At 51.8% G+C, this 16,624-nt stretch overlaps 1 protein-coding gene across 1 annotated transcript; it reads left to right on the top strand.

Moving 5' to 3' along the window:
- The first annotated feature begins 2,247 nt into the window (after positions 1–2,247).
- On the top strand, positions 2,248–15,102 carry LOC116956258 (venom prothrombin activator porpharin-D-like). Its single transcript, XM_076054021.1, has 12 exons — positions 2,248–2,443; positions 2,538–2,685; positions 2,997–3,207; positions 3,307–3,562; positions 5,674–5,840; positions 6,487–6,511; positions 6,626–6,739; positions 7,106–7,234; positions 9,480–9,688; positions 13,087–13,201; positions 13,601–13,851; positions 14,542–15,102. The coding sequence occupies exons 1-12, from the start codon at positions 2,248–2,250 to the stop codon at positions 14,890–14,892; spliced, it is 2,172 nt and encodes a 723-aa protein (XP_075910136.1). The 3' UTR covers positions 14,893–15,102.
- The last annotated feature ends 1,522 nt before the right edge of the window (positions 15,103–16,624 follow it).

Genomic DNA, 16,624 nt, shown 5'->3' with positions numbered 1-16,624 from the left:
GGTGTGCCAGAACCAGGCGCTAAAAATACTTCATTACCACAGAGGTAAGGGCGATCGGTCTATAATGATTTAGTCCTGATGGCCTTAGCTTTTTGGGCACAGGGATGATGGTGGAGGACTTGAGACAGGCTGGTACATGGCATGTCTCCAGGGAGGTGTTAAAGATGTTGGTGAACACTGGAGACAGCTGGTCAGCGCAGTGCCTGAGGGTGGCTGGAGAGACAGAGTCCGGCCCAGCTGCTTTGCGTGGGTTCTGCCTCTTGAAAAGTCTATTAACTTCTCCCTCCTGAAAGGAGAGTCGTCTCTGTAGTAGGGGTGGGGGATGGGGCCTCTTGGGTGGGAAGGGGTAGTTCAGGACAGTCCAATTGTCTTTCAAATCTGCAGTAGAACTCGTTCAGGTCGTTGGCCAGGCGGGAGTCGTTAGTGGTGTGGGGGGCTCTGGGCTTGTAGTTGTTGATCCGCCTGAGCCCTCTCCAGACAGAAGCAGAGTCGTTAGCAGAGAACTGGTGTTTTAGTCTCTCTGAGTACAGTCGTTTAGCCTCTCACCACCTTGCTAAACCTGTTCTTCGACTCCTTGAATCTGTCTCTATCCCCACTCCTAACCGCTTCCTCCTCCAACCTCAACCTTCTGAGCTTTGCTGAGAACCAGGGCTTGTTGTTGTTGAAGTTCACCCTGGTACATGTTGGAATACAGCAGTCCTCACAGAAGCTGATGTACGACGTCACAGTCTCTGTGAGTTCATCCAGACTATTGGTAGCAGTCGTGAACATATCCCAGTCAGTACAGTCCAAGCACGCCCGCAAATCCTCCACATCCTCACTGGTCCACGAACAAGGCCCCGAGAGGAAGCTCTTCTTCAGCGCGCTGTGGGACGGACTCGCGACAGACAACGTGGACGACGTGCTCACCGTCGTGGGGGGAGACTTCAACTGCACCCTCGACCCGGCTCTCGACCGCAACACTGCCGAACCTCACCCTGAATCCGCACGGCTGCTAGCCGAACTCGTGCGGAGACTGGATCTGCGTGACGTGTGGCGACTACAGCATCCAGCCCGGCGGCAGTGCTCTTGGTGCCTCTGCGGCTCTCAAGGCAGGATAAGCCTTGCCAGGCTCGACCGACTATACGTCAACGCCAGCAGCGTTAACCTGCTCGGGGACAGTAAAATCATACCCTCCGGTTTTTCCAATCACCACCTGCTCTCTGTGCTGCTGCGAATTCCCAGAGTGCAGCAGCACAGCGCCTTATGGAGACTCAACATAAAGCTGCTTGATGACACCGACTTTGGAGAAACCTTCAAAGCCTTTTGGGCTCAGTGGCTGCCTACCAAAGGCAGCTTCAGCTCCCACCAGCTATGGTGGGACAACACAAAGGCGCAGGTCAGGGTTCTCTGTCAGCAGTTCATTAGCCAGCACGCCACCGCCAAGAACGAGGTGGCGCGCCAACTGCAGAACGAGCTGCTGGCACTAGAGGCAGAGCTGAGCTCATCCCACGGCACAGCAGGGTGAGACGCTACTGGAGAAGCAGTGGCTTTTCAGGTCCATCACGGACGAGCAGGCACATCGTGCTTTTGTGTGCAAAAAAATGCAGCACCTGTCGCTGATGGACTCTCCCTCTAAGTTTTCATTCCGTTTAAACAAAGTACCGGCCAACACCACAAACATTTCCAGTTTGCGAACCCCAGATGGACAAACAGCAACATCTGAGAGCGAGATCGCCAAGACTACCAGGGATTTCTACTCACAACTTTTCGCCCCCGAACCATACACGATGAAGCTACTGGATGGGGGCGCTACCTTAGGAGTCCCCGAGCGGGATTGTCTGGACAGCCCCGTCACCCTGCAGGAGCTCCACACCGCTGTGAAAGGGCTCGCAGCTGGTAAAGCCCCAGGGATTGACGGCCTGCCAGTTGAGTTTTATGCGGCCTTCATGGGATGAGCTTGGCCCTCCAATACTACAATTGTTGACGGAGAGGCCTGCAGAAGGGTGAACTCCCATAGAGCTGCAGGAGAGCGGTGGTCTCCCTGCTACCCAAAAAGGGGGACCTGCGCCTCCTCGTGAACTGGCGACCCGCGTGTCCCTCTTGTGTGCTGACTACAAAATCTTCTCCAAGGTGCTGGCAAACCGTCTCAAGACAGTGCTGAGTCAGCTGATCCGGCCGGAACAGTCATATTGCATCCCCGGATGGTGCATATACGACAACATCGGTACGGTCAGAGACATAATCTCCTTTGCAGAAGCGCACAACATGGACTTAGGCCTCCTCTTCTTGGATCAGGAGAAGGCCTTTGACAGGGTGAGCCACGAGTACTTGTACAAACTCCTAACGTCGCTCGGCTTCGGCCAGGTCTTCATCTCGCACGTTAGGCTCCTGTACACGGGGCACATCCAGCCTCTTGAAGATAAACCAGCGGCTCGGCGCCCCTTTCCCTGTGACGAGGGAGGTTAGACAGGGATGCCCCCTCTCGGGACTGCTGGACACCCTGTCCATTGACCCACTGCTATGCCACCTGAGACGAAATCTGTCTGGCCTCAAAGTCCCGGGACCGGAGAATGTGGTCATCAAGCTCTCGGATTACGCAGACGACATATGCGTCGTGCTCAACGACGCGCATGACGTCTCCGAGCTCTGCCAGGCGGTTGCAGTGTATGAGAGGGCCTCCTCCGCCAGGGTCAACTGGCCCAAGTGCGAGGTCCTGTGTTTGGGGTCGCCAGGCGGCGTTCGCTCTGTGCTCCTCCCAGGAGAAGTCGTTTGGGGAAACCACACGTCGCTCTGAACAACTGGATCGAGCTGACCGACACAATCGAGGCAAAATTACTGACATGGGCACGCCTTGCTCCACAGATGTCAGTCAGGGGCTGAGTGCTCGTTGCTTACACCCACGCTGCATCCGTGCTGTGGCACAAAACCAAGGCCCTCCAGCCTCCTTCTTGGCTACTCACCAGAGTCAACCGCTCACTCGCGCACTTCGTCTGGCATGAGAAACACTGGCTCAGGTCGGGCGTTCTCTGCCTGCTGGTGGGCGAGGGCAGCCAGGGTCTGGTGGACGTCGCCACCAGGGTCATGAGTTTCAGGCTCATGGCAGTCAGGCGGCTGCTGTACGACCGGGAGGCACTATCCTGGAAGTTGCCGGCCCTCGCTCTGCTGAGGAATGCAGGGGGGTGCCTGGGCTATGGAAAGGAACTTTTCCTGATGGACCTGAGCCTGGTCGATTACACGAGGCTGCCAGGTTATCACCAGAGCCTCTTGGACGCGTGGCAGAGCTTTGAGTGGAGCAGAACGCGCGCGCCCTACGACCTCGCACAGTTCCTAAACGAGCCCTTGTTCTGCAACGGCCTCTTCCAGGGGATCAGAGGGGAGAGGACCCTGGCTCTCCACCTCACATCAGCAGGGCTGAGGACAGTTTTCCACCTCGTGCAGGCCCACCAGCCCAAGTGGAAGGCCGCAGCTGAGATCGCCAGCACCGTAGGACTCCGCTCCATGCTTGCCGGGGAGAAGCTGCTGTGGGACGTGCTCCACGCCATGAAGGAGCTGTGCCTGAAGCTAGAGGCGCCGGGGGATGGTGGCGGCCCTCCCCCCCCCCCTTCTCCTTCCCGGAGTTGTGCTTCTCCTGCGCACAGCCCCCTGGTCACAGCGACTCCAGCAAGCTACTGAAGCTCCGAGGCTGCAGGAACGTGCCCCTGAAGAGTGCCACGAACACAGCTCTCCACACGTGGCTGTGTCAAGGCGCTGCATTCCCGGGATCTGGCCGACCTACCGGACACAAAATGGAGAGACCATTTCTCTCCCCTCATTGCGGCCGCCCCTCAGTGGAAACAAATGTACAAGTCTCCCGTTGCCAAACGCTGCGGTGACCTCCAGTGGAAATTGGCACACTGCACGTTGCCATCGGCCGTGTGGCTCAGCCGAATCTCGCCAGGGGTAACAGACTTGGTGCATTTCCTGTGGTGCCAGGGAGAATCTGCCCCACCGGTACTTGCGCTGGCAGCGGCTCAAACCAAGGTTCCGCCTTTTGGGGGACATCTTCAGCAAACTGGGGGTACCCTTCTACAACAGCAGCTTCATATATGGGGTACCTTACCTGGCTAACAAGCGCCATGACCTCGCCAACTTCGCCTGTGCTCAGGCGAAGATGGCGGTGTACAGAACGAGGAAAAAGATGCTGGAAGGGGACACTGATGGCTGCTCTATGCTTCCAGTGTTCAGGGGCCTGCTTAAGGCACGGCTCTGGCTGGAGCACGCATACCACACACATGTCGGTGATGTGCACGTCTTCTTCGAACGCTGGGGAGCCGGAAAAGCCCTCTGTACCAGCGTGGATGGCACTCTCATGTTCAACTTCTGAGGTGCTCGCTCGTTACCGTGGCGTGCACGATGACCACCACGTGACTTTCTTTTCTTTCGTGTTGTGCGCGCTGCATTTAGTGCCACAGCGCGTGGATTTATAGTGTTTATTTTCATTTGTTTGCTGGTGACTTTGTGTATTTCATATCGGAATCGCCTCCAGTGCTGTTGCTGCTGGCGGCAATAAAAGATGTTTAAAAGTTAAGTCTCTCTCTCTATCGCTCTCTCTCTCTTGCTCTCCCTCGCTCTCTTTTTTACGATCAGAGGAAACAAGAAGATGCTCGGTGTAGTTGATAATGAGGACCGTCGGGGAGAAGTGGAGCTCTCTCGCTCTCTCTCGCTGACCTGCGCGTGGATCAGATATAACAGTAGCCCGTGTTTGGGTTTGGTAAATATTTGTTGGCCTTGAGAAAAGTTAAGACAACACAGCAGGGCCCGCGTGCCAATCTCGCGAGCATCACATCACGCACGGTTCTGTGCACGGTTCTGTGCGTGAAGACGACGGTCGGAAGCGCGCTGGACTCAACCCCGAGGGGGACCAGTTCGCTTCCATCTCCCTGCGCGGCAGATCGCGTGTGGTGGGGTAAAGTGTGGGTAAGCCCATATCTTGGGATTCATCTGGATAGTGTGGTCGAGTAGACCTCCCTCCGGTGGAGGCCGCTGGCCAGCAGTGGTGTGAGTAGGCACTTTCAGGGCTGCGCTTACATCCTCAACTACACACTTGGATTTTGTGCTCCCGATTGTCAGATCAACTCACGGATGTTGGCAGCTATGAAGCCCAGCACGGCACACGAGGGGGTGGGTGGCCAGTAACACCCCCGATCGCCTTTGTCTCCCCAGTGCTGATGTTTACACACCGCACCAGGTACTCACTTAAGGCCAAGTCGACCTAGGGGAGGCCCAGGACGGGTTCAGACAATCGTCACTGGTGTTAGCCGTGAGCGGGAATCGAACTCGGGTCGCCGGATTCGTAGCGCAGCGCGCTAACCGCTACTCTATCGCTCCCCCCATACAACAACAACAACCGCCATTCGCCACTAAGTGGCGGTAACGTCACCACGACGCTTGTGCCAGGCTATGTAAGTGTCGAACGCCCACTGGCAGGAGGTCACGGGGCAGACCCAGGTGCCACGGGTCGACTGACTAAGATGACTGGCTGATGCACCACCTGTGCCCCCTACTGTGCCAACCCCCCATACACACATGTATGCACACACACACGCACGTATGCACACACACACGCGCACGTATGCACACACACGCACGTATGCACACACACACGCACGTATGCACACACACGTACACACGTACACGCACGAACGCACGCAGCCACGGTGTTCCTACAGCGGCGCCAAGCGGCAATCGTCCTGGCGCGGGCGCGGCGCGCCAACAGCGGCTGGGAGGAGCTGCGCAAGGGGAACCTGGAGCGCGAGTGCATGGAGGAGCGCTGCAGCTTCGAGGAGGCGCGCGAGGTGTTCGAGAACATCGACGCCACGGTGAGACGGCCGCCGTCCGCTCGCGGCCCAACTCGCGCCGTCGCCACCACCCGAGACGCCACAGGGGCGGCGGTGGCCTCCGAGCTGCGGCCCCTTGGCGCAGCGGTCCCCGGGCCTCGCGCTGCCCGCGGGTCATCGTTTTGAGTGCGGAGATTCCCGGCGGTTCGATCCCAGCGATCCGCCCTGGTCAGTGCCGCAGATGAAATCGATCCCGCGACGTTATTTCCAAGGCCGTTGTGCCGGAGTCGTGGGCCAAACGTAAAATATATCACGAAAATTACTCAGTTGGGTCAAACCAGACAGCGGCATTGTCCCATGTTGTGGACCCACCGCGAACTCTGCAGCCGTCTGTGAAGCACAGCAGAACCCTCGCGATGAGAACGGCCCGAGCCCGGACTGTGCTCACACTCGCGTGCCCAGACCTCTCAGGATGCTCGCGGTGATCGTCCCTCAGGGGGAGACAATCAGAGTCCGAGCCTGGAAAGTGCTTGGACGCGTGACCTTCAAGCACACACACACACGCACAGGTGCCATGGGCAGCAGGCCCCGCAACCCGCACCCTGAGCCGGCTCGACCACACCGCGCGCCTCCTCACGCTCCCCCCCCCCACACAAACTGATGCCCTTCGCTCTGTGCTTTTTTCCAGAATGAATTCTGGAACAAGTACTCGGGTGAGTGACGAACCGCACGGCACAGTTCGCGCAAAGCGCTGGGACGTGAACGCAAACCCCGCTGGTGACCGTGCGCGTGGTGGTGGTGGTGGTGCCGCGTCTCGCGTGCCCCAGACGGAGACCAGTGCAGCTCCAACCCGTGCAAGAATAATGGCGTCTGCAAGGACGGGATCAACGAGTACACCTGCTACTGCCTCAGCGGCTACGACGGGAACACCTGCGAAATATGTACGCACCGCACATCACCGCACCTCGCAAGCGGTTCTGTGATATCAACTTCCGCGGCGTCGTGTTTTGCCACGGGCGACGTGACACAGACTAAACTCGGGAAGCGAGCGACCCATAAATATAATCGATGGTCGGGTCAGGCCACGTTGTGAATGATCGTAGCTACCCGACGCGGCCGATCGCACTCAACCATCGCGCGTGCCGGCGTTCGACGACGCGCCGACCGATTGTCGCTTCGGCTCGTTCGCCGGTGAAAGTTGAAGAGCGATTCCCACGAAACGATCAGAGATGCGAATTAAGACGAAAGCGAGCGTGAAGCGAACGAGCGAGATGACGCCCCTCCCTCCCTCCCCCCCCGTTGTGCAGCCAAATTGGGCTGCACCTTCCGTAATGGCGGCTGCCAGCACTTTTGCCAGGGCTCGGACGAGCAGTTCTCCTGCTCCTGCGCCAAGGACTACAAACTGCACGCCGACGGCAAGTCCTGCCAGCCCGTGGGTAACGAACGCCACCAGCCGCCCGCTGCCACGCGCGGTAAAAGCGGGGGAGGCTCACAGTGGCTGTTCGGGTTTGGACCACTCAATGAGCCGGCCACGTTTGCGTCGTGAGACCCTCTACCACCCGACTCGGCCAAACAAATTGGATGCACTCGTGCGTGCACCAACATTAAACATAAAGTTATGAACTGACAAGGATACGTGTTTAGCTGGTCGACTTTATAAAATACATATATAGCAGGATTTTCTAAAAAGATTTCCAAAATTCTAAACAAACACAAGATCCAGGTCCGGTTCAATACAGTACGCAACATTTGTGATCTGATCCCATCTGTGAAGGATGTCATTCCTGACTTACAGTACCCTGGGGTTTACAAATTGAGTTGTACATGCGGTGATTGCTATATCGGGGAGATAAAGCAACATGTCTCTGACCGAATTTGCGAGCACAAATCAGATTTGAAACACGGCAAAACGAATTATTTTGCCATGGCTGATCACTGTTACAACGCTGTGGGTGATCACGATATAATTTTCTTCGATACCAAGGTTCTTTGCAAACCCACGGGTTTTTATCAGAGATTTGTTCACGAGGCAATTCAGATCTACAAACAGAGACACAATTTCAACCGAGAAGCTGGTTTCAAATTAAGCAACCATTGGAAAGATGTTCTAAATCGAACTAAACATTAAACTAATTTTCAATGGTTCAGTATATTTTTCAAGTAGTAGTACCCCGAACTTTCGTAACTCTTAAAAATTCCCTTTTCACACCATCAATATGTAAACTCCCCCCCCCCCTCGCCAACCGGCATGTTCACCCGCACGTACACCACCTCTATGCTAAGTCGGCCAATCAAATGCTAATTTTTATGCTAATTCCTTTGTCAAGGCACCTTGTTTCCTCGCACACAGCTTAAAGGTCCGCGGTCTGAGCGTGGCTGTGTTTCACTCCAGCGCTGTCCTCGAGACAGCCTGATCCCTTCACCTGATGAAGGCCGCTTGTGTTGTGGCCGAAACGTCGTGATTTTTGTTTTATTTTTTACCTATGTGACTTTACCGAATAGAACCAAAGAGTATGGATCCTTGCAGTCACGAAAGCTTTAAATCTAGAATACATAGATATAGTTTAGATTGTAAGGTCAGAGTTTGTTTTTGTCACAGTTGATGAGCACAATAGGCCATAGGGCCCAACACATCAAGCGGTCAGCAACAAACAGCACTGCCAAAGTTGTCAGAATCATTATTTAGACTGCAGGAGGAACCCGCAGCAAAATGACATCAACAGTCCCAGGCCACCACACCAAGACAACACAGAGTCACTCAACAAATTACACACACTAAAATGTAACCATCGATAAACGGATAAGAATCAAAGTTATAAATCACACCAGCAAATGTGGTCGTATCCAGCACTAATATTCTGCTTGATTTTGTGTTTTGAAGGAAGATTTACGATGTTCAGGGAGTACACAAGGTTGTTGTTTTTGTTCCAATGTTGTTGTTCCAATGCATTGGTGTCACCAATTCTGTTCTTGGGAAAGGTAAAAGGCAATTCAATGGATAGTATAGTACATTTTCCAATAAGGACTTTATGACTGAACAGGGCCCAATGTAGATTTGTTCTTGCATCAATTCACGTGAGATTGGATTTTAAATAGAGGTCACAATGGTGGGTCCTGCAAATAATTAACAGTGTAACGGGTTTATTGAATCGAATGAAGCGAGGTTATTACAGTACTATTATTATAGGAGCTTTGGGAAGAGACGCTGATGGTAGGAGGGAATTCCAATGTGGAGAGCGGTGGTATGGAGTAAGATGAAAGATGATTGTTGTGACCTGCAGTGTCGCGAGTGGATGTGTGAGTGCGTGAGTGCGTGAGAGGGCGATTGTGTTATTGTGATCTACAGTGTAGTGGTGGCACAGTGTGGTGGATGAGATGAAACAGTGTCTGATCGAGCGCGTCCTCAACATCGCTGTAGGGATCAACGAGTAAAGTTCGAGTCGATCCTTGCTATCATGTTTGGGTAGTTTTGCTCCTCCGTTTAAGGAGCGCAGACTTCAGCGGTTCACTATGTGGTCCGTAATTTGGGTTGCATGGCCACAACATCTTGACTTGAGGAGGTCTTGGAGGTTGCTCTTGGATCGGTCGGTTTGGGTTGGCCAGACGTCAAACCTCGGTGAACGTATCTCACGTTCATTTGTGGGGGGCACCGGCATGGTGCTTGTGGGGTGTGGGGGGCAGTGCCCTTCCCGTGTGGCAGAATCCAGGTGCAGGTGAAGAAGCCTCGGTCGAAGCGAGAGGCTTCATCCGTCACCGTGGAAAAGCCGGTCCAACTCGTGCCCCCTAACTCCACGGTGTCCGACAACAGCAGCTACATTGCAGAGGGGTCCGAGGGGGACTTACGCATCGCGGGGGGACAAGAATGCCCCCTCGGGGAGTGTCCCTGGCAGGTACACAACAACAACAGCAGCAGCAGACACTACAGCAACAGCAGATAGTACACCGTGGGGTTAAACTCTGCAGCTCCAATGCATATGGAAGGGGCGCTAAGTGGCGGACCCGATCAAAAAAAATGTTCCCCGGATCTCAGGGCTCGTTGGCTTAAGAAGCGCACCCGACTCACTGGTGAGGAGCTGTCGCAGGGGGAGCCGACATCGGGCGCACAATCTGATTGGAAGGTGGAGAACCATTAAAATCTGATTGGTCATCAGAATCATTTGAAAGATGCAAATGAGGGGTCAGTTGGGATGCCGTTAGGACAAACGAAAGGGATTGGTGGAGAGTCGGGGTGCGTCCTGCAAGGAACGGGGAGAGAGGGTACGAGGAGCAGAGGGGAGAGGCTCAGGCGGTGCCTGAACGGAGTGAATCCCTGAAGCGCAACGTGCTGCACTGAAGACGGACTGAAGTCCGCTTGCAAGACTCACCCGGTCTGGAACTCGTTTACACGTGCATAAATACAAGTCAAAGTGACTTGCTGAGTTTCAGGTGTTTACAGCCATGAGCTAGTATTGGAAATTCCACATTCCTATGGCAGATATTAATCTGTCCATAGATCAATCACTAGCGACTTCCCGACAAAGTGGTACTCATTTATTATTCTTGGTTCTTTCGGTAAAGTCACGTAGAAGGGAAATAATAAAATAATAAAAATAAAACATAATATTATTCTCACGACGTTTCGGCCACAACACAAGCAGCCGTCCTCAGGTGAAGAAACAGAACTGTCGGAAAGACAGTGTCCCAATTAACACTGCTAAGCTTGGCAGCATATTTTTAAGCTGGGTGGGAGGAGCAGAGCGCCTTGACAAAGGAGTTTACATATGAACAGAGGAATTTAGCATATTGACGCTAAAGAACTGCAATTACCACTACTACCATACAATAAACCGATGTGAAAAAAATAAATATAAACTACATCAATATAATCACTGTACTCAATATATTTTCCAATAAGCTGAGCTATTCACATTAAGTAACTGGGTATACAATACACTATATAATGACTACCGTATAGTGAACTGATAAAAAACTAAAATATAAACTACATCAATATAATCAATATACTCAATATACTCTCCAATAAGCTGAGTTTTACATATCAGCAGAGGAATTAAGCATATTGACGCTAAGCAACTGCAACTACCCTACTACTAACAACAAGTCATTATACATTACAATTTTACGTCGCAAAAAAATAAAATATGCCTCCAACTAAACTTTTTTATACGTTTCGATTTAAAGCTTTCGTGACTGCAAGGATTCATCTTCTTTGGTTCTTTCGGTAAAGTCACGTAGAATGAGAATAAAATAATAAAATAACACAATAAAATTCTCACGACGTTTCGGCCACAACGCAAGCGGCCGTATTCAGGTGAAAGGTACAGAACTGTCGGGACGACTGTACCTTTCACCTGAAGACGGCCGCTTGCGTTGTGGCCGAAACGTCGTGAGAATTTTATTGTGTTATTTTTTATACATCACACGACTATACCCCGTCATATCCACTGCCATAGACAAACCCCAACATTGAATTTTACACTGCGTTACTATACACTACCCGATACCTTAGACTATACATTGCAATATTACACTATGTATTATTCTACAAACCCTACTGTATACCACACTGCTGTATATTCACTCTACAATAAAAAGATCTCCAAAATCCTGAATAAACACAAGATCCAGGTCCGATTCAACACAGTACATAAAATCCGTGTTCTGGTCCCGTCTGTAAAATATGTTATTCCAGATACACAGTATCCTGGCGTCTACAAACTAAGTTGCCTCTGTGGTAGAAGTTACATTGGAGAAACCAAACGACATGTCTCGGACCGCATCCGTGAACATAAAGCAGACCTGAAACACGGTAGGACGAGAACACCTCAGCCGTGGCAGACCATTGTTATAATTCAGTGGGCTGACATGACATTGACTTCTCCAAGACAGAGGTTCTCTGCAAGCCATCCGGCTACCATGAGAGATTCGTTCATGAGGCTATCCACATATACAAACACAGAGACAATTTCAACCGAGAAGATGATAAACCATTTCGGGTCTTGAGTGATTGTGTTCACGTTTACGGTGACTTTCAGACAGCAGTCCATTCGCTGGCATTGAATAGAAATATTTTGTATTCTCCTCACGGATCGCAGTCTTTGCTCCGCTACAAGTTTCCTGCTACCACTCTCCCATTACATGCGACGGTCAGTGATATGGTGTATAGCAGATTGTATAATAATAATAAACAGAAAAATAGTATAATGTTTTATATAATGTATAAGGCAATATATAGTATCGTAATTGTAGAGTGAATATACAGCAGTATGGTATACAGTAGGGTTTGTAGAATAATACATAGTGTAATATTGCAATGTATAGTCTAAGGTATAAGGTAGTGTATAGTAGTAACACAGTGTATAATTAAATGTTGGGGTTTGTCTATGGCAGTGGATATGACGGGGTATAGTCGTGTGATGTATAAAAAAGTTTAGTTGGAGGCATATTTTATTTTTTTGCGACGTAAAATTGTAATGTATAATGACTTGTTGTTAGTAGTAGGGTAGTTGCAGTTGCTTAGCGTCAATATGCTTAATTCCTCTGCTGATATGTAAAACTCAGCTTATTGGAGAGTATATTGATTATATTGATGTAGTTTAGATTTTAGTTTTTTATCGGTTCACTATATGGTAGTCATTATATAGTGTAGTGTATACCCAGTTACTTAATGTGAATAGCTCAGCTTATTGGAAAGTACATTGAGTACATTTATTATATTTATGTAGTTTATATTTTTTTTCACATCGGTTTATTGTATGGTAGTAGTGGTAATTGCAGTTCTTTAGCGTCAATATGCTAAATTCCTCTATTCAGATGTAAACTCCTTTGTCAAGGCGCTCTGCTCCTTCCACCCAGCTTAAAAATATGCTGCGAAGCTTAGCAGTGTTCATTGTCACGCTGTCTTTCCGACAGCTCTGTTTTTTCACCTGAGGACGGCTGCTTGTGTTGTGGCCGAAACGTCGTGAGAATTATGTTGTTTATTTTTATTATTTATTATTTCCCTTCTACGTGACTTTACCGAAAGAACCAAGAATATGAATCCCTGCAGTCAGGAAAGCTTTATATCGAAATTTGGTACTCCTTTTATCAACCCTAGAGGGATGATGGAGTTGAGTTAACCCCCAACTAAAATTTTAACTCACCACCGATCTGCTGGATAAAATTCAAGACGCTCAATTTACAAACTAGGGAACAAAAGGGCCCTGCATCACGTGACCTTGCCAAGCGTTCTGGCACAGCCCATGGGGTCGAGGCTCCCTCATCGTCTCGCCGTCGCCTCTGTGCCCAGGTTCTGCTGTTGGACAAGAAGGGTGAAGGCTTTTGTGGCGGAACCATCCTCAGCCGGGAGTGGGTCCTGACGGCCGCCCACTGCATCCCGTCTGAGCCTGACATCGTCATCGTCGGTGAGTCGCCCTGCATCGCGTCTCGTCCAAACCAAGGGCAGGTTCAGTGGCTTCACTCGCAACTTCTAAGGAATGTCAGTGGGCCAGGGCCAATCACGACAAGGGGGTGATGGCGGACGGTCAGTAATTACGAAGGAGTGGAAGCCGTCAACGAGGACAAATGGGGCGCGTCCAGCGAGGGCGTCCGCGCATGGAGGTGGAGCGATGAAATCCGGCGGCGTGGTCGCACCGTAGGATTGCTTGGGCACGCCGGCGGCTTGGGGAGTTGCCGACGTTGGGCTGTAATGTTGGCAGCGGTCTTGACCAGGGACCGCCATGCAAGAGGTCTGGAACCGCAGCACCACATCGTCCAATTGGCTGCTTACATGCCCCCCCACCCTTCTCCCTCCCCGTCCCTAGGTGAGCACAACCGCACGGTGTCCGAGCCCACGGAGCAGACGATATCCATCAAGCAGATCGTGATGCACAACCGCTTTAACAACGCCACCTACGACAATGACATTGCGCTGCTGCAGATGAGCGAGCCCATAAAGTTCAACAAGTACGTGCTGCCCGCCTGCCTGCCCGAGCCGGACTTTGCGGACAATGTGCTCAAGGAGGAGCTGGCTCGCATCAGCGGCTGGGGTTACCTGCGTGAGCGCGGGTTAAAGGTACCGTGACCTCTTCCCACCCATCTCCACCTTCCACCCACCCATTTGACACATGAAGCAATTGGCGGGACCCCGGGTCCCATCACTGCCCCGGGGTGGGAAAAACCGCGTAGCGACACGAGTCTTGCCTTACCGACAACAAAACTAGTGTCAATCGATTGGCCTCGTCGAGAGCTACTCGGGGCACTAAGGTTCGTAAAAAGTTGAAAAATTACATAAACACGTTCAATTCACTGCGGGAGCGGGCTCGCCTTGGCAAAGAAGCTGAGGATCGACGGCTGACCGGAGGGCGTCGTCGCCGCATGCGACTACGGCGGACGCCCCCCGGGCTTGCGTTTGGCCGGTGGGGTGGCGCCCATCGTGTTGATCGCCGCCTGCTGGCGCTTGTTGGCACGAGTCTGGGCGGGCGGCGCGTTGCTGTCGGGATCACGAGTGGGTGGACTGAAAAATAATTATTATTGACCTGATTTTTGCGGGACCCCAGGGTCCCGCCAAATGATTCACATGTCCTCGTCTATACACATAATGGCCCTGAATGCATGTTCATATTTGGCCGAATCAGCTTTCAAGAAATGCATTTTATTTAATATTGACTTGTGTTTGTCCATTATTTTTTAATACTTCTGTAATGCGATTCTTTTTTCGCCGATTTATGTTTGGTTGCGCATCCCCGCCCATCCCCGTGCACAGGCCAAAGTGCTGCAGACGTCCTTTGTGCCGTACCAGGACATGGCACGGTGCAAGGAATCGAGCAGCTACACCATCACCAAGAACATGTTTTGCGCCGGCTACAGCGACTCGAAGACGGACGCATGCCAGGGTGACAGCGGTGGCCCCCATGTCACGCCCTACGCCAACACGTGGTTCTCTACCGGCATCATCAGCTGGGGCGAGGGCTGCAATCGCAAGGGCAAGTTCGGGATCTACGCCCGCGTCTCACGCTATTTGCCCTGGATCGACACGGTGATGAAGAACTACAGTGTCTACAAGGACGAAATCCCCACCGCTGGGCGCAATCTCCGGCGTAGCCGCCAGAACTGAGCGTCGGCGCCGGCAGATGATCGGGGAGGTCGGGGGTGGGGTGGGGGACAAAAACAACGCCACAATGGGAGAGTTGGGGAGTGGAAAATGATGGGGATACGTTTGAAAGATAATCCACAAGGTGCTCGAAGTTGAGTATCGGTTTTAGTTGTCGTATACCGTTGTGTTGATTTAAGGGTGTCTTGAAGGGATAAACTTGATAACCCACAACTCCTTGGAGGAATGAGGGTCTTGTTGAGAGTAGGAGGACTGAGTGAATGGAATGTGTGAATGGTTAAGTTTGCTGTGTGGCCATCCGTGGGTGCACAATACACTCACAACGATCACGCGTGCGTCGTCAAGGGTTTCAATGAAAGCCAGTGTGGGCCGTGACTAAAGCTGGGCTCTTCGATCGTTCAACTAATCGATTACTTGCAAACAAGATTCTGACCTCCATTGTCACGTGTGCCACTGGGCGATGGACAGGGCTTGGTGGTGGTGACGAGCGGGGCTTGTTGATGTCATCGGCGTAAATTGGCCGCCTCACGCTGGGCGTGCCTCGACAGGGGGTTTCTCCACTTCGGGAGGCTGTAGCTTGTGGGGGCCCGAGTAATCCACCGCTGAAAAAGTAGTCAATTCGAATCTTTAATCTCTTAGTTGACTAAAATGACTAATCCTCCCAGCTCTAGTTATGTAACAATACATACATGTGGGTTGTTTTGTTTTTCTTCCAGAAAACCTCTCAATTCACTTTTATTGGAAATACTGTGTGAAAAAAATCAATGCTGCCAAAGTTTATCCGGCTCAGGTGGTCATGAACTCCGCTATGGTACGTGAACAAAAACGCTGCGGTGGAAACAATCATGTCAGATTACGGAAACGGGACAGAAGACCCGGCAGCTGTTAGTTAAAACACCAAATATAAAAGGTGATTTCTAGGCAGCACAAGTCACGAGTGTGACCGTAAGTCATAATTTGTGCGGCAGGGTTGTGGCGCTGTGGTAACAGTCCACGCCACACAGCAGCAGCAAGCACCTGGATTCAGTTTCTCACGTAGACGCCACTCTGTGCGGAGTTTGTATTCTCTCCCTCTGTTCTGCAAGGGTTTCATCCGGGTGTCCCGGTTTCCTCCCATAGCTAAATTAACGAAACATTGTAACCGATATTGAATCAAACAACCCAGTGCTGAAACATTACCTGCAAATAATTCACTTGGAATCACACAGCAGCCGTAACAGCAGGAGCAGCAGCATCATCCCCTACTCCGAAGAGGTGGCAGGACCCTCTTATAAGCGAGCTTTGTGACCGAGCGAGGCTCTCCGGGGTGACCCAGCGGGGTGACAACGACCGCAGTCTTCCCATGCTGCCCGGCACGCCACGCGGCATCACCGCCACGCGGCATCATCGCCACGCGCCACCGCTCGAGCCGCCAACTCAAAACAGTCACAGTTGTCGCCTCGTAATTTTTGGACGGCTGCGGCATTCGTCAAGGAGACAACTGTACACCGGTTTCATCCTTGTTAGGCATCACCAGCATGGCATGAGCCACGTTGATCGCCGATCGCCGATCAACGTGGGGCGCAACGCATTCATCGACGACATCGCCGTAAAAAATTAAAAACATGACATGTAAAAGGTGACGTTTCGGGCAATGATCCTTGTTCATATGTGCTCTGTAGAAGGGCCATTTCGCTGGCCACAACTCAACTCATCGTCCTTTCAATGATTGCCTCTCATATTTTATTTTAGGGTC

The sequence above is a fragment of the Petromyzon marinus genome, chromosome 64, assembly GCF_048934315.1.
Source record: "Petromyzon marinus isolate PM22_M1 ecotype Great Lakes invasive population chromosome 64, UKy_Petmar_22M1.pri1.0, whole genome shotgun sequence".
In the NCBI taxonomy this organism is placed as follows: Eukaryota; Metazoa; Chordata; class Hyperoartia; order Petromyzontiformes; family Petromyzontidae; genus Petromyzon; species Petromyzon marinus.
Note: the sequence above shows the minus strand (reverse complement) of the source record. Positions and strands in the feature narration are given on the sequence as shown.